Raw genomic sequence first — 15,497 nt, 5'->3', positions numbered from 1 at the left:
AAGAAGCAATGGGAATCTCGCATCGACAGGGATTCGGGCGTTTGCTAGAAGGCCGACGACTCGAATTACTTGTATAGATCGATTGCCAATATCAGCTTCAGCTAAGAACGGTGTACAGTTGTGTCCCTTGTATTTGGCTAATAAAGGGTCATTGAAAGAAGGGGTTCCCAGGTAATGCAAACACTAACCGATAAATTCACAAATTCACGTTTTTTCTTATATATATATATAGTGCACATATGTAAATAGCGTACCGCGTTAGATAGCGATCGCGATCCCACGCATCGACCCAAAGTGCGAGAGCGATCAGCTGATCGCTCCCTGCTTCCAGCTTCCAGCACATTGGGACAAGCAGCAAACTTAACATGCGCCCGCCAAAGCTAGGCCTATCATGAGAAACCTTCGCTTAGACTGTTGGCGAATCTCCGGACGAGCATGCATCGAGTCCCCAATCAAGAAATGAGCCGGCGCCAAAATTGGGCGACTGAGGAGGACTGAAGAGCCACGTTGTCCGTTGTGACGCGAGCTTGGGGGATATAAGCTTATCGAAATCTTCTCGAAGCTTACCGAAGAACTTCTGCATTAGATTGTCCGCCCCGACAAAGTTATTCACGTTGTCACTGTAGTGGTGCTGCACCATCCCTCTCCTCCCGGTAAATCTGTCCAGCGCCAGTAAAAAATGTTCCGTGGTGAGCCCTGTCAGCGCATACAAGTGCACTGCCTTTGTTGCAAGGCAAATGAAAACAAGTCTCCCATGAGCTGGGTCGAGGCGGAGGACTGTGCTCGGATATACTGGACACATTTCCGTTAAACTCTTCGAACTGTCTGTCTTCCTGTCACTACCCAGAACCGCTGGCGTGTATGCGCTAACGTCAGCTACGCACCTCCGTGCAGAGTCAAAACATGCGAGTGCCATATTACCAGCTGAGTGAAATGATGAGAGCTTGGGAGTATTATCGGATGTCGGCGCTCATATGATAATTTAGAATGCCGTAGGCGCCCCGTAGGCGCTCAAAAGCTTACTTCGCGAAGGTAGCCGTTTACTGCCCCTTACTGCAGCCAAATCGCGCAAGTTATGTAGTCGAAGCTTTTATTCTCTTCGTTTACAGTTACCAAGAGAGAGAGAGAGATCACAAGCTCTCTCGACTACAAAGAAGACACAAAAAGCTTTTGAGCTGACTTGGTGAGCAGACGCGAACAATAGCACAACGTGAAGAAAATAAACTTAAGTTACAAAAATAAAAAAAAAATGTTATTTAGTTAAATAAAAACAGAACTATGTTAACAAAACTGGCGCAGTCGACGGAGGAGCCGAAAACATTAAAATACACTCTTAAGTGCAGCGTTGAGTGAATTGGTGTCATACATACATACTTACCAGAGAACGGCAAGGGTACACCCAGACAATGAGTGCACTCGAATCATGTGTGCCTTTTCGGCATTCAGAGTGTGATCGGCACCCTAAAATAAGGGTGTGTGCCTTGCACAAGCTCATTTCGAATGTGCACTTGCGCACCCAGTACTCTTTTCAACAGACACCCGACACACTCATAGCAAATGAAGCGAGTGTCTGAGACACCCATGTTTTTGGGAAAAGTGAGTCGGGTGTCTTGAAAATGAGTCGAGTGTCTTGAAATGAGTCGGGTGTCTTGAAATGATTCGAGTGTCTTGAAATGAGTCGGGTGTTTCGGGTGTCTTCGACTGATCTGAGTGTTTCGGGTGTCTTCAGCTGTATTGCATGAGCAGGTCATTGAGGGTTGACCGAATAATTTTACATGAAAGGAAGGAAGGAAATCCCAATAATGGCCCCTTAAAAAAGACCAAATATTTTAGGATTTTCCATGTCAGTCCATCTACCTGCTATTCGCAGTGCAATTGACTTATGATCTGTATTCTTATACGCATCTGCAAAAAACGGGAATACATTTGCAGGTAGATGGTTTGATAACAACACGGAAAATCCTAAAATATTGATGCAATGTACGTTTTTTTTGGGTTTTTTAAGACTTTGTCATTGAATACTTGTAATGATTATAAACTCTTATTTTTTAATATTAGTTACTGAAGACGGCAATAATTTGTATTATTAGAAATATACTTTTCTAAGATCAAATTATTGGGATTTCCTTCCTTCCTTTCATGTAAAATTATTCGGTCAACCCTCAATGACCTGCTCATGCAATACAGCTGAAGACACCCGAAACACCCGACTCATTTCAAGACACTCGAATCATTTCAAGACACTCGACTCATTTTCAAGACACCCGACTCACTTTTCCCAAATTATGGGTGTCTCAGACACTCGCTTCATTTGCTATGAGTGTGTCGTGTGTCTGTGCATTAGGATCATGTGCCTAGAATTGAGCGGGTGTCAAAAACGCAAACACCCAAAACGCACAAAGCGATCTGTGCACTCCGGGTGTGTGCTCTTTTCTTGCTGTTCATGAGTGCGACACACACTCGAAATGTATGAGTGTGATTCGGGTGCCGAAAAAAGACACCCTTGACGTTCTCTGATACTTACCTTGAGCATAACCTGAAAAGGCACGTTTTGTCAGAACATATCGGCTTCAAAGACTCGCAAAAGCGTGTATAACAAAAAACAAAAACCAACAGAGTGTTTTTGTGCATTGGATATTTACTGCATCCCATACGGCTTTGTGTTTAAACTAGAAATATCTAGTGCATATTTTTTATATTTTTTATGTATGTGTTAATGTGTGTATAAATCAGCAATTACACACACCAGAATCTCAGAGCGAACTTATTCCGTTCGTAAGTGGTTCGATGACAAGTTCATAAGAACGTTTGGTATCGATAAGCGACGAGAACTAACGAAACCAATTCTGTTGGAATATTGCAAGTTCTAAAGAACTTAACGGCTATTTATTTGTGACTACGAACAATGCACATTGGGATGAAATGCCTTAATTTTGGCCAAAACCTAAAAAGTACACGGTAATATATCAATAATGTTACAATTATTTCAAGCTTAGAAATGTCCCTAGACATCGAAAATATTTAATTTGAATTTTATTGCGCAGCCCTCGTCTTGCACCAGCTGTTTAAAGTCAGCTGTTCGTGCCACGTGGTGCGTGCAAGCTTAGTGATTAGTGAAATTCCTACATTTTGGCGTTCTCGTATTTTAAACAGTTTGACTAATTAAAATACCTTAAAATGGAAAATGTTTCGCATGGTATGTAGAAAATATTTGTATAAGTGTTTAATTATATGTGCTTTTGTGTTGTCATGTTTTTAATGTAATACGTAAACAGTATTTTGTTGATTCTAACCTTAAAATATTTGTGTTTCGTGGAGCATATCTAGCAAGATACAACAGGATTCAAATAACAACTTATGTATGAGTTATTATATGTATATTCAGTTAGCATTTAATTAATTTGCGGGAATTTTCGGGGGGGTTAAATATTTTAATAGATGCAAGCAAGCTTGCTATTCGTCGAGGTGACTTGCTAGAAGTTTGGCTGGATAAAAATCGCAGTGTCAACGCTACTTTTGACTGGGCTTGCGTCGAAGTAATTCCAAAATTTCCGGGAAACGATTTGGAGGCGATTAAAAACAAAATAAAAACCTTTATTGTTCAAGTTAAGAGACTGCTGACCAAAGCATACCGAAATATTCGTCGTTTCAAAGAAGAACATGCTAGCTGAGCCTTAGCTGAGGCCTTAGCATTTATTATAGAAAACTCGTTTTCCAAGCAGCAATATATTAACATACGCTTAAAGAGTATCGAAAGGTGAAAGGTGTGGGAAGCTAAGGAAAAGTGAGGTTAACAGTCAAAAGTTCAAGCCTATACCAAATTAATATCAGTACGGAGTTAGTCCCCTCCACGCATGGATTAGGTTTTTGGAATTCGTTCTCAACATCTCATATCGTGTTAGTATTCAAAAGTGGCGAATTAGTACGGACTCTGAGAAAGAAATAATAATGGTACGCAAGAAGGACATTGAGCGAAAGCTTTGGTCTGAAATGGGGTTACATATTAACAAACCAAGTCAGAATGGTTCTGGAAATTCGAACGATGGCAATACGGCACGAAGAGCATTTTCGGATGTTAAATTATTTGCCTCAATATTTCAACTGGATGAGGAGCTTTTAAACAAACTACATATCATTTTAATAGTTTTATCATGCGAATATGACGTTTGTTTAAGTAAGTTTAAGAAATTTTGTAAAGAAACGCTGCGTTTGCATTTAATTAAATATCCGTGGTATCCAATGACCGCTACGGTCCACAACATTTTAGTTCATGGTCCAGAAATAATTAAATCATCTGTACTTCCTGTTGCTTGCTTAGGCGAAAACGCATCTGAGGCTCGCAACAAATATTACAAGCGCGATAGGATTTTTCATGCCAGGAAAAATAGCAGAGTGAACAATTTAACCGACGTATTTTAGCGAGCTTTGGATTCTTCTGATCCTTACTTATCAAGCATCGCTCAAAAAAGAGTTCAAAAACACACTCGTTGCCAAGTGAAGTTATTGCACTTTTAGTTTCTCCAAAACCGGAAGATGCAGTCCAAGTATATAGTGTTGAAGACAAGATTAAAAGTATACTATATTTTGATTTTGATTTAGGAGAAGAACGTTTATATTAATACAAGTTTATGTACTTATTTTTAAGTTTTCGTTAATTAAGCTGTTTTATAATATGCAAAAATATTAAATTATATAAATTTTCTTACAATTGTGGATAAAAAAAAATGAAGAGTGTAATTAATATGAATTTTATAAATACAGCAGTTCTATTATGTGGGCGGCAAGGAAGGCATGGTTGACGATTTCACTTTATCGTTTGGAGATATTCATAAGGATGCCCACCACATTCACGAGTACAGAGGAGACCATTCAAGAGCTCTATCATCATTCATTCGTGAAGTGCAGATGATATTTTCACTATTACCTCCCACATCTACTGCAGAAGCTTTCGTGTTTAGCCGTGTCATACTCAACAAAATCCAAGGCGGGGCTCTACATGTTGTGAGAGCCATCGAGAATTCCGAGCCGTCATGGGATGACATCAAGAGGAGGAAAGAAGTCCTATAAACAACTTTACCAAGAGCGTTTATGCTAAGTAACAACAACAACATTACAGAATATTTTAAGTCTTTAAGAAGTATAATGTATAAAATTAATGAAAAATATGAATATGATAACGTAAAGCATTCTGAGTTCAGTCCCAAAAATGTTGAAGAAGCTATGCTAAGAACATTCTTGAAAAATATTGATGTAAATTTACCTTCAGTCATAATTAATATAAATGTAAAAAATTTAAGAGAAGCTTTTGATTTATTGGAAACCGAAGGTCTTGTTAGAACTCAAAATGTTAAAACAAAATTTCCTCAAAGTATAGAAAAAACGAACAAAACGGAAAATCAAAAAAAAAACTAAATTATAATAATCAAGATAAGAATGCAAACCGCAATAACAATTTCCAAAATTTTTATTCAGGTAACTTTCGATCAGGAACACAAAATTTAAATTCAAATCAGAACTGTACAAATCAACAAAGCCATATTTCAAAAATGGTAATCGATCATGTCGAGGTAGATAAAACTAATTGTAACCAATGTAAATATGATAATCCAGATCAAAGCTTCACTTCTGAATAAATGTCAGAGCCAATGAACGGTTCTTGCCATGCAAATTTTCAAATAGTTGCCTCGAAAAATCACTTCCCTTAATTAACTTAACTATAAACAATGAAATAATCACAGCCTTGATTGATACTGGTTCAACAACTTCCATGTTAGATAGAAATAAATTGTTACAATATCCTCGAAGAACTTTGCGTCATCCAATATAATTTTCATCTCTAAGTTCAAAATCGCTAATAACGCAAGAAATAATAACCGATTTTTCTCTTGAATTTAAAGAAGATGCCACAATGAGTTGGAAATTGACAACATTTAATAACAAATCGTACGATGCTATAATAGGTCAAAATATTATCAAGCTATAAACGCTGTTATTGATTTTTATTATAATACAATTACAATTAATAATAATATTATCCAATTTCAAAATAGTTCACCATACTCTGATGAGGTAAATCAAATTGAACCAATTGAAATAGATGATAAAATACAAAATATTCTTTTCAATGATTTAAATCAAGAGGAAAACAATGCTCTTACTAAAATTTTAAGAAAACCTAAAACATTAATATTTCTTGAAGGTCAGTGTCTTAGCAATAGCAATTCTCCATATAATGCCCCTCTATGTGTTGTACAAAAAAAAAACTGATAACAGTGGAACAAAAAAGTGGCGTATAGTTATTGATTATCGCAAATTGAATGAAAACACAGTAGATGATAAGTTTCCTGTACCAAATATAAAAGGTATATTGGATAAGTTAGGAAGAGCGCAATATTTTTCTACTATAGATCTCACGAAAGACTTTCACCAAATTCTTGTTCAGGAACAAGATAGGGGAAAGACAGCGTTTTCTACTCCTTACGGGCATTACGAATTTAATCGGATGCCCGGGGGATGCCCGGGGCTCTAAAAAAGCTTCTGCCACATTTCAACGCCTTATAAACACAGTCTTAAAAGAAGAAATAAATAGAAGTTGTATTCTATCGTCTATCTTGACGACGTTCTTATTTCTTCTAGTTTTTCAGAACATGTTGGCCACGTTCATACAATTTTAAAAAAACTCTCTGAAGCAAATCTTAAGATTCAAATCAACAAATGCAAATTCTTTTCAAAAGAAACCCAGTTTTTAGGTCATGTTTTAACCCCCGAAGGAGTTAAGCCTAACCCATAAAAAGTTAACAGCATTCTTCGGATTAAAATTCCGAGAAATATTAAGCAATTTCTAGGATGACGGGGTATTATAGAAAGTTCATAAAGGATTTCTCGCAAGTAGCTTATCCATTAATTAAATGCCTTAAAAAGGATGCCAAGATAGATGTAAGATTGTTATACTTATAGTCAATGCCATTTATTAAGGGTCGAAATGACTGACGAAACCGTTATTTATAAACTTGCTCTATTTAGTAAATGTAGTAAATTTTAAATTTAAATTTCTGAAAGCAAAATTACAAATATTTATCTAAATGGAGACTCTAGTTGTTTCAGGAAAAGCTTCCACGGTTGTTGTGCCGTAGGCCTGATGGTAAAAGACTATTAGAGTAGTCACCTATCACGACGAAACCCATTGAGTAGACTATAATCTTTTGTATATCTGCTCTTCCGTAAATTTCGTAACACCTTTCTGCCGCTATTTTACATTTTTTATTATTTAAAATAATTTCCTAGTTAGGCCACAGCGGATATGCGCTTTACTAAAAATTAGTAATTCCGATCAAATCCGCTGTGTGGCTACATTAGCCTCCCTCCCTAGTGAAGTCGTTTCGATTAAATGTATTGATTTCGTTGCTCCTCTAAGTCTTATGATTTGTTACAGCTTCCAAGTAGGGAGTCGAGTTGAACGCCACTTCTAAGTATAAGCCCGGATTTCGATATGTCCACAGACACTTCCACTTCTTTGCTATTGACAAGTAAATACTTGGTTATTGTAGCGATGTACCACTTTGAATGGGCCAGTATATGGTGGGTCTTGCTGGCGGCTTGACGGCATCGGCGCTGGTATACGCGGGGAATACGTGGGTGAATTTGTCTAATTCTTTAAGACGCAACATTTTTTGGATGCTTTGGCGGTCGAATTATTTGAATCGGTTTACGAAAACTAAGAATAAAGGTTGCAGGATCTATGCTTGCGTCGATGTCTTCGGAAGGGGTGCCTTAAACCACTTGTGCGATCATGACATTTGTGTGTGTGTTCCTTTAGCTGAATTGTTCTCAACGAGATAAATTCGACAGTTAATTTCCGAAAATATATGTGCAGTATGTATTTTAAAAAGTAATTTCCGAATACGCAGAAATATACAAATCAAAATTATACACATTCTATATTGCTGAATTTGGTCATGACATTTTAGCCGAGACTTAGCTTAAACCATATTCCTGTACAGGTTTTCCAATCACTTCTTATATTTATAGAACAGATCGCACTTCCCGTGGTTTTAGCGGGGTGCTTATTGATGTGAAGTCTTGTTTTAGGTTTTTAACTTGAAGTTTTAACTTAAAATACGTAATAGATTTGAGCGAAAGCGTACTTTTCCGCCGTTCAATTATTTACAAACGAGTTTTTCCAAAAAGTGGAAAATGCCAGTTTCACTCCGAGCTACAAAAAATAAAAACGTTCGACTATCTTACGCTCAAAGCGAAAGTTTATCAGCTTAATCTTAATAAGTGAACCAAATATATTGTTATCACTAGAGCCGATAATGCAACGTTTGACAAATATCAAACTTTTACTTTTACACTTCGCCTGTAATGGAGCAGTCGAAACTTGTAAGAAAACCAGATCTGGCACCAGACCTGGCACTTGTTTAACAAAAAACTATATACAGGCACAAAAACTACTCAAAATGCAGTATTTTTACAACTTCCCGGTCCGCGCTAAAGAGCACAATACTCTGAACTCCTCCAAAGGTATTATCCACGATCAACGGAATATCGACCTACAAGAAATCTTGGAGGAACGAAAACCTGAAAATGTTATTGACGTAAAATAGACAACGATATAAATAAAACGACAGAAACAGGCCTAATCGTATTAACCTTTTCAACCATTACCCTTCCCGACAAATTGTGGATAGGTTATGAAGTAGCTAATATACGACCATACATTCCAACCCCAATGAGTTGCTTCATGCGTCTAAGATTTGGACACCCCTATGCCTTCGCTAAAAGTCCAAAAAAATATGCGCCAAATGCTCCGAAAACTTCAGACAGCAAATAATGAACCATGCACCAATACTGAAACCTGTATTAACTTTAAATACGAAGATGACGAAATTAAACACCACAACGTAATGGACAAATCGTGCCCCGCCTTTATCAAACAAAAGGAACTGAATGCTATCAAAACAACCAAAAAAGAGGCTAAAAGACAGCCCGCAGCCACGCCATACACCATTTCCCTACGCCCAAAAAGCAACAATTCCAACATACAAAGCACTAGCTATAAAAACAAAAATGAATACAATATTATAAACAAGCTCATCATCACCAAATCTTATGGAAAGACATATTACCGAAGACTCCTCTAAAGAAACATGGACACCAACGCGTCAACATTGTACTCCACACATTTCCGACGAAGCTAAATCACATTAGCTAAATCAGCTAAATCGAATAGCTAGGTACCACCTAGCAAAAACAAACAAGAAAATAAAATACAAAATTATACAAAATATATTAAAAAAAATTATTTTAGTTCAGTTAGCTTTAACCTATATTCTTATTCTTAATATGCTGAAAATATTAAAATTAAACGTAAATGTATACCTCAATAATTATAACCACGTACAAAGACGCATAAAAAAGCACTACCCTATAATAATATCCATTCAAAATGCACACCTCTGTCTACCAATATTACGGCAACAACAAAAAACCCAAATCCGGAATTTAAGCATTGACACAATCGCCGTAACCGTACAATTAAAAATCAAATTCATTATAATTTCCTGTTTTATACCTCCCAATAAATCATTTAGACACTTAAAACAAGAGGAAACGCTTTAGTCGAGTGCCGCGACTATAAGATACCCGTTACTGTTTTACACAATTTTAAAATATTCATTTTGCCAGTGGAAATTACCCAAGCGCCACCTATTGTCGGAGAAAGCATGTCGAGTAACTGATAGTGACGTCACTGCCCATGTGAGGCCTTATAACCTAAATTTCTTAATAAATAGCGAAATAATGTTCCGATTTGAAAAATCTTTTGTAAATCGATAGATATTAACAGAAATAAGTTATACAACGTCAAACGAAGGCATTCATAATATTATTATAGTCGCCACAGTTTTCCGCGGTTTGTAGACGTTAGAGTGGGCGTGGCCGAATAAAAACTCGTGGAAAGTTGCAGTGGCATCCGTAAAATACGTATTCTTAAGCCTAACTTTCTAGCTCTAATAGTTCCCGAGATTTTAGCGTTTTTAGTTTTTCGCGATTTGTGGGCGTTAGAGTGGGCGTGCCAGGATGCGGAAATAAACTTGCGCTGTCCCGGGACCTCAAGCATTTTCATGCTTAATCTCAACTTTGTATCTGTTATAGTTCCTGAGATCTCAGCGTTCATACGGACGGTCGGACGGACGGACGGACGGACGGACGGACGGATGGACGGACAGACTGTTATCTATCTGTTACATACTTTTCAACGAATCTAGTACACCCTTTTACTCTACGAGTAACGGGTATTACTATATCAACACCAGAGAACGTCAAGGGTGTCTTTTTTCGGCACCCGAATCACACTTATACGTTTCGGGTGTTTGTCGCACTCACGAACAGAAATTGGTGATAAGCCCGCCGCTGCTCATCCGTCTTTGTCGTTGGCTGTTTGGCCGAACACTCAGTGGAAGCAGAATTTAAGAAAATGATCCTTAAGTAAAGTGGTTTCGAACTCTAACGAGGCGCTTCCATTTAACACCTCGGTCATTGCTAGGGCTCGTACGGATAGTAACGACCCCGTTTATTCTAAACTATACCCGTATTCCATAGGAGCTGGTGAATTTGTTAATAAAGAAATCAAACAGCTTCTTAAGGACGGTATTATTCGCCCTTCTAGATCGCCATTCAACAACCCAACATGGGTTGTTGACAAAAAAGACTCCGCTGCCGACGGCAACAACGTGACCGAGGAAAAACCTCTTTCTACGTTAACGGAGGAAAATATGAGTTCTGCCTTTTACCCTTTGGGCTAAAAAATGAAGGAAGCATTCTCCAAAAGGCGATTGACGATGTGCTATGCGAGCAGATCGGGAAAATCTGTTATGTTTATGTAGACAACGTGGTAATTTTTTCGGAAAATTCTGCCGACCATTTAAGTCACATCGACAGAGTTCTTAAATGCCTGTGTGAAGCCAACATGGAAGTGGCACAAGAAAAAACCAAATTCTTTAAGAGAGTGTGGAATTTTAAGGCTTTATATTTACAGCAGACGTAGTCAAAACAGACCCTGAAAAGCTTAAAACCATAATGGAATACACCAATACACCATACAACCAGCCTTAGATCTTCCATAGGATTGGCCAGTTATTACCGGAGCTTTGTCAAAGACTTCGCTCCTATAGCAGGACCACTTAAGTCCATACTCAAGGGATAGAATGGCTCGGTGAGCAACCATATGTTAAAAAAGGTTGCGGTCGAATTTGATGAAAGCCGACGCAGGGCGCTTGAGCATCTGCGGAACATTTTATGATCAATAGAGGTTATATTAAGGTATCTAGATTTTCAGCCTTTCGACTTGACTACCGATCTTTAGCAAGTAGATCGGTGCCATTTTATCACAAAATAAATGGCCTATCACGATGATATCTCGTACATTAAAATACTGCGAGCTCAACTATGCTACAAAAGAAAGGGAATCGTTGGCAATTGTTTGGGCTATAGGGAAATTACAAAATTATCTGTATTATATACATAATTTTATAATTATCTGTATGGCTCCAAAGAAATTCGAGTTTTCACAGACCATAAACCTCTCACTTTCGCTGTTTCTGTGCGAAATACTAATGCCAAAATTAAACGATGGAAGGCAATAATCGAATAACACAACGCAAAAGTGTAATGTGAGCCAGGAGAGGATGCCTTGTCCCGACAAAACATTAACCAAATACAAAATTAACAACAATCCGACGTTGCACCGTGCACTATTTTCGGAAGCAAGACCCGCCTCATAATACATTTTAAAAGCAAATTGTGAACGCCATTCACTGTGACCTCCATATATTAGCTATTATCCAGGATGCCTTTTTGCTGGAATTCCCGGCGACTAAATTCTGGCATTGCAAGACATATGTGAGTGATATCACAGATGCAAATAACCAGACTGAAATTATAACTTATGAACACAACCGCGCCTACAGGACTGCCCAGGAAAATATGAAATAAGCCTCTCAGGATTACTATTTACCAAAAATGACTAAGTTCGGTAATGAGGTCGTCATTATTTGCAAAACATGCACCATGGTGAAATACAACAGACACCCCAAAAAATGCTGCATATCGACATTTACTCCACAGATAAAAAGTCATTTCTAACCTGTCTTGACAAATGTTCAAAGTTCGCTGTACTGCAACCATTACCTTCTAGGGCCATAGTAGACATGCGTGGACCCATCATACAACTGAACCATTATGAACTGAACTTTTTCCTAAAACCAAGAGCAACTGCGACTATAAGGCATCACTCAACTCGAAGACCATAAATTCATTGTTGAAAAAAAAGTATGGCATAGAAATCGTTAACGCACCTCTTTTGCATAGTAACTTCAATGGGCAAGTGGAACGATTTCACAACACCCTAATGGACCCGTCATGAGAGACACGGTAGAGTACAACAGAACGCTACACTCAGGCACAAATTTGCAACCCAAAGATGCTATGCACTCAGCCAGCGACGAACAAAGGTTGACTGTATGGTCTTGCACCTGTGCAACCCGATAGTGGAAGCAGCCTGCCCTTGTGGAGGTCCGAAATTCGCTAGTTATGCGAGTGTGGGTATCCGTTGATGTGTGTCTGCCCGTGTAGAGGCTAGAGTCCAAAAAAGTGCAATGAAACAGAATGTTTTTCTGAGTTTAACAAAGATCTGTATTGAACTGAATTCGCTGCTGAGTACACAGTTTCATATAAGTGATGAGCGTGCAAGCTCGTTTAAGTTACAGTTAAATGGATCTTATTTACATATACAATTCGGTTTATGAATTTAGTATTCTTTAACAATATAAATTATATGACGTGCTCTAACATCCTCCCCCCGTTGGAAGGACTCAACAGATTGCTTAAACTGAGACCTTATGTCGACAACTTTGACTTTTCCGTCATCTCCAGAACAAGTGCTTAAGATTCGACCGAGAGGCTTGCGGAGTCAACTATTTGCTTCGAAGTCCCGTCGCCAGACGCTCTGCCAGCGAGTCCGACTGTTGGGATTTCGATCCTCCAGACATGGTTCCGGAAGCGCCTTTAGAGACGAACCTAACAAAAAATGCGGATTTCCTTCCTTCCTTTCATGTAAAATTATTCGGTCAACCCTCAATGACCTGCTCATACAATACAGCTGAAGACACCCGAAACAATCAGATTAGTTGAAGACAGCCGAAACACTCGAATCATTTTAAGACACCCGACTCATTTCAAGACACCCGACTCAATTTCAAGACACCCGTCTCATTTCAAGACACCCGACTCACTTTCAAGACACCCGACTTACTTTTCCCAAAAACATGGGTGTCTCAGACACTCGCTTCATTTTCTATGAGTGTGTCGGGTGTCTGTGCAAAAGAGTACTGGGTGCGCAAGTGCACATTGGAATTGAGCTTGTGCAAGGCACACACCCTTATTTTAGTGTGCCGATCACACTCTGAGTGCCCAAAAGGCACACATGATTCGAGTAAAGTCTTAGTAATCCAATTAGCGCTTTGGGGCCTGAATGCTTACTGACATTGTGAAGATGTTTAACGTACTTATAGATGAACAAGTGATCGCTAGGAAGAAGCAATGGGAATCTCGCATCGACAGGGATTCGGGCGTTTGCTAGAAGGCCGACGACTCGAATTACTTGTATAGATCGATTGCCAATATCAGCTTCAGCTAAGAACGGTGTACAGTTGTGTCCCTTGTATTTGGCTAATAAAGGGTCATTGAAAGAAGGGGTTCCCAGGTAATGCAAACACTAACCGATAAATTCACAAATTCACGTTTTTTCTTATATATATATATAGTGCACATATGTAAATAGCGTACCGCGTTAGATAGCGATCGCGATCCCACGCATCGACCCAAAGTGCGAGAGCGATCAGCTGATCGCTCCCTGCTTCCAGCTTCCAGCACATTGGGACAAGCAGCAAACTTAACATGCGCCCGCCAAAGCTAGGCCTAGCATGAGAAACCTTCGCTTGTCCGGTCCATCCTGGTTGTGGTGTAGAATATCTAGCATGGAAAAGTAAACAAGATGTGTGCGCAAAAAACAAGTTAATTATTAATAAGCGGGGCAAGTGACGAGTGGCGCTAAGGACCGGATTGGCAGGGGACAAAGTTTCGACACCGAACGCTTCAACCGGCCTTACTTGGTTTTAAGCGTAGCAACCCGGACCAACGTATCCGTCCCCGGGTGTAGCTCGACGACGCGCCCCAGTAGCTATTGCGATGGCGGAAATCGGTCCTTAAGCCTCGCAGCACCACTTGGGCCTCTGTTCCGTTCGCGACTCAAAGACTTCCAGAAATACATACCATTGACTGCTGGATCAGGAAGTGCTTCGCGAGGGACTTAGACTGTTGGCGAATCTCCGGAGGAGCATGCGTCGAGTCCCCAATCAAGAAATGAGCCGGCGACAAAATTGGGCGACTGAGGATAATTGAAGTGCCACGTCGTCCGTTGTGACGCGAGCTTGGGGGATATAAGCTTATCGAAATCTTCTCGAAGCTTACCGAAGAACTTCTTCATTAGATTGTCCGCCCCGACAAAGTTATTCACGTTGTCACTGTAGAGGTGCTGCACCATCCCTCTCCTCCCGGTAAATCTGTCCAGCGCCAGTAAAAAATGTTCCGTGGTGAGCCCTGTCAGCGCATACAAGTGCACTGCCTTTGTTGCAAGGCAAATGAAAACAAGTCTCCCATGAGCTGGGTCGAGGCGGAGGACTGTGCTCGGATATACTGGACACATTTCCGTTAAACTCTTCGAACTGTCTGTCTTCCTGTCACTACCCAGAACCGCTGGCGTGTATGCGCTAACGTCAGCTGCGCACCTCCGTGCAGAGTCAAAACATGCGAGTGCCGTATTACCAGCTGAGTGAAATGATGAGAGCTTGGGAGTATTATCGGATGTCGGCGCTCATATGATAATTTAGAATGCCGTAGGCGCCCCGCGACAAGCTCAAAAGGTTATTTCGCGCAGGTAGCCGTTTACTACCCCTTACTGCAGCCAAATCGCGCAAGTTATGTAGCCGAAGCTTTCATTCTCTTCGTTTACAGTTACCAAGAGAGAGAGAGAGCACAAGCTCTCTCGACTACAAACAAGACACAAAAAGCTTTTGAGCTGACTTGGTGAGCAGACGCGAACAATAACACAACGTGAAGAAAATAAACCTAAGTTACAAAAAAAAAAAAAAAAATTTATTTAATTAAATATTAACAGAACTATGTTAACAAAACTGGCGCAGTCGACGGAGGAGCCGAAAACATTAAAATACACTCTTAAGTGCAGTGTTGAGTGAATTGGTGCCATACATACTTACTTACCTTGAGCATAACCTGAAAAGGCGTTTGTCCTTCTCGTATTTTAAACAGTTTGACTAATTAAAATACCATTATAAGTGTTTAATTATATGTGCTAACCTTAAAATGTTTGTGTTTCGTGGAGCATATCTAGCAAGATACAACAGGATTCAAATAACAAC

The 15,497-nt window shown here is 39.3% G+C and overlaps 1 protein-coding gene across 1 annotated transcript; it reads left to right on the top strand.

Moving 5' to 3' along the window:
* The first annotated feature begins 3,077 nt into the window (after positions 1-3,077).
* Positions 3,078-6,609, top strand: LOC108111895. The gene is made up of 2 exons (XM_017221530.2): positions 3,078-3,196; positions 4,762-6,609. The coding sequence occupies exons 1-2, from the start codon at positions 3,185-3,187 to the stop codon at positions 5,065-5,067; spliced, it is 318 nt and encodes a 105-aa protein (XP_017077019.1). The 5' UTR covers positions 3,078-3,184; the 3' UTR covers positions 5,068-6,609.
* The last annotated feature ends 8,888 nt before the right edge of the window (positions 6,610-15,497 follow it).

This window comes from Drosophila eugracilis, unplaced genomic scaffold, assembly GCF_018153835.1.
Source record: "Drosophila eugracilis isolate 14026-0451.02 unplaced genomic scaffold, ASM1815383v1 contig_1381, whole genome shotgun sequence".
NCBI classification, from domain to species: Eukaryota; Metazoa; Arthropoda; class Insecta; order Diptera; family Drosophilidae; genus Drosophila; species Drosophila eugracilis.
This window is presented reverse-complemented; position numbering and strand designations above follow the sequence as displayed.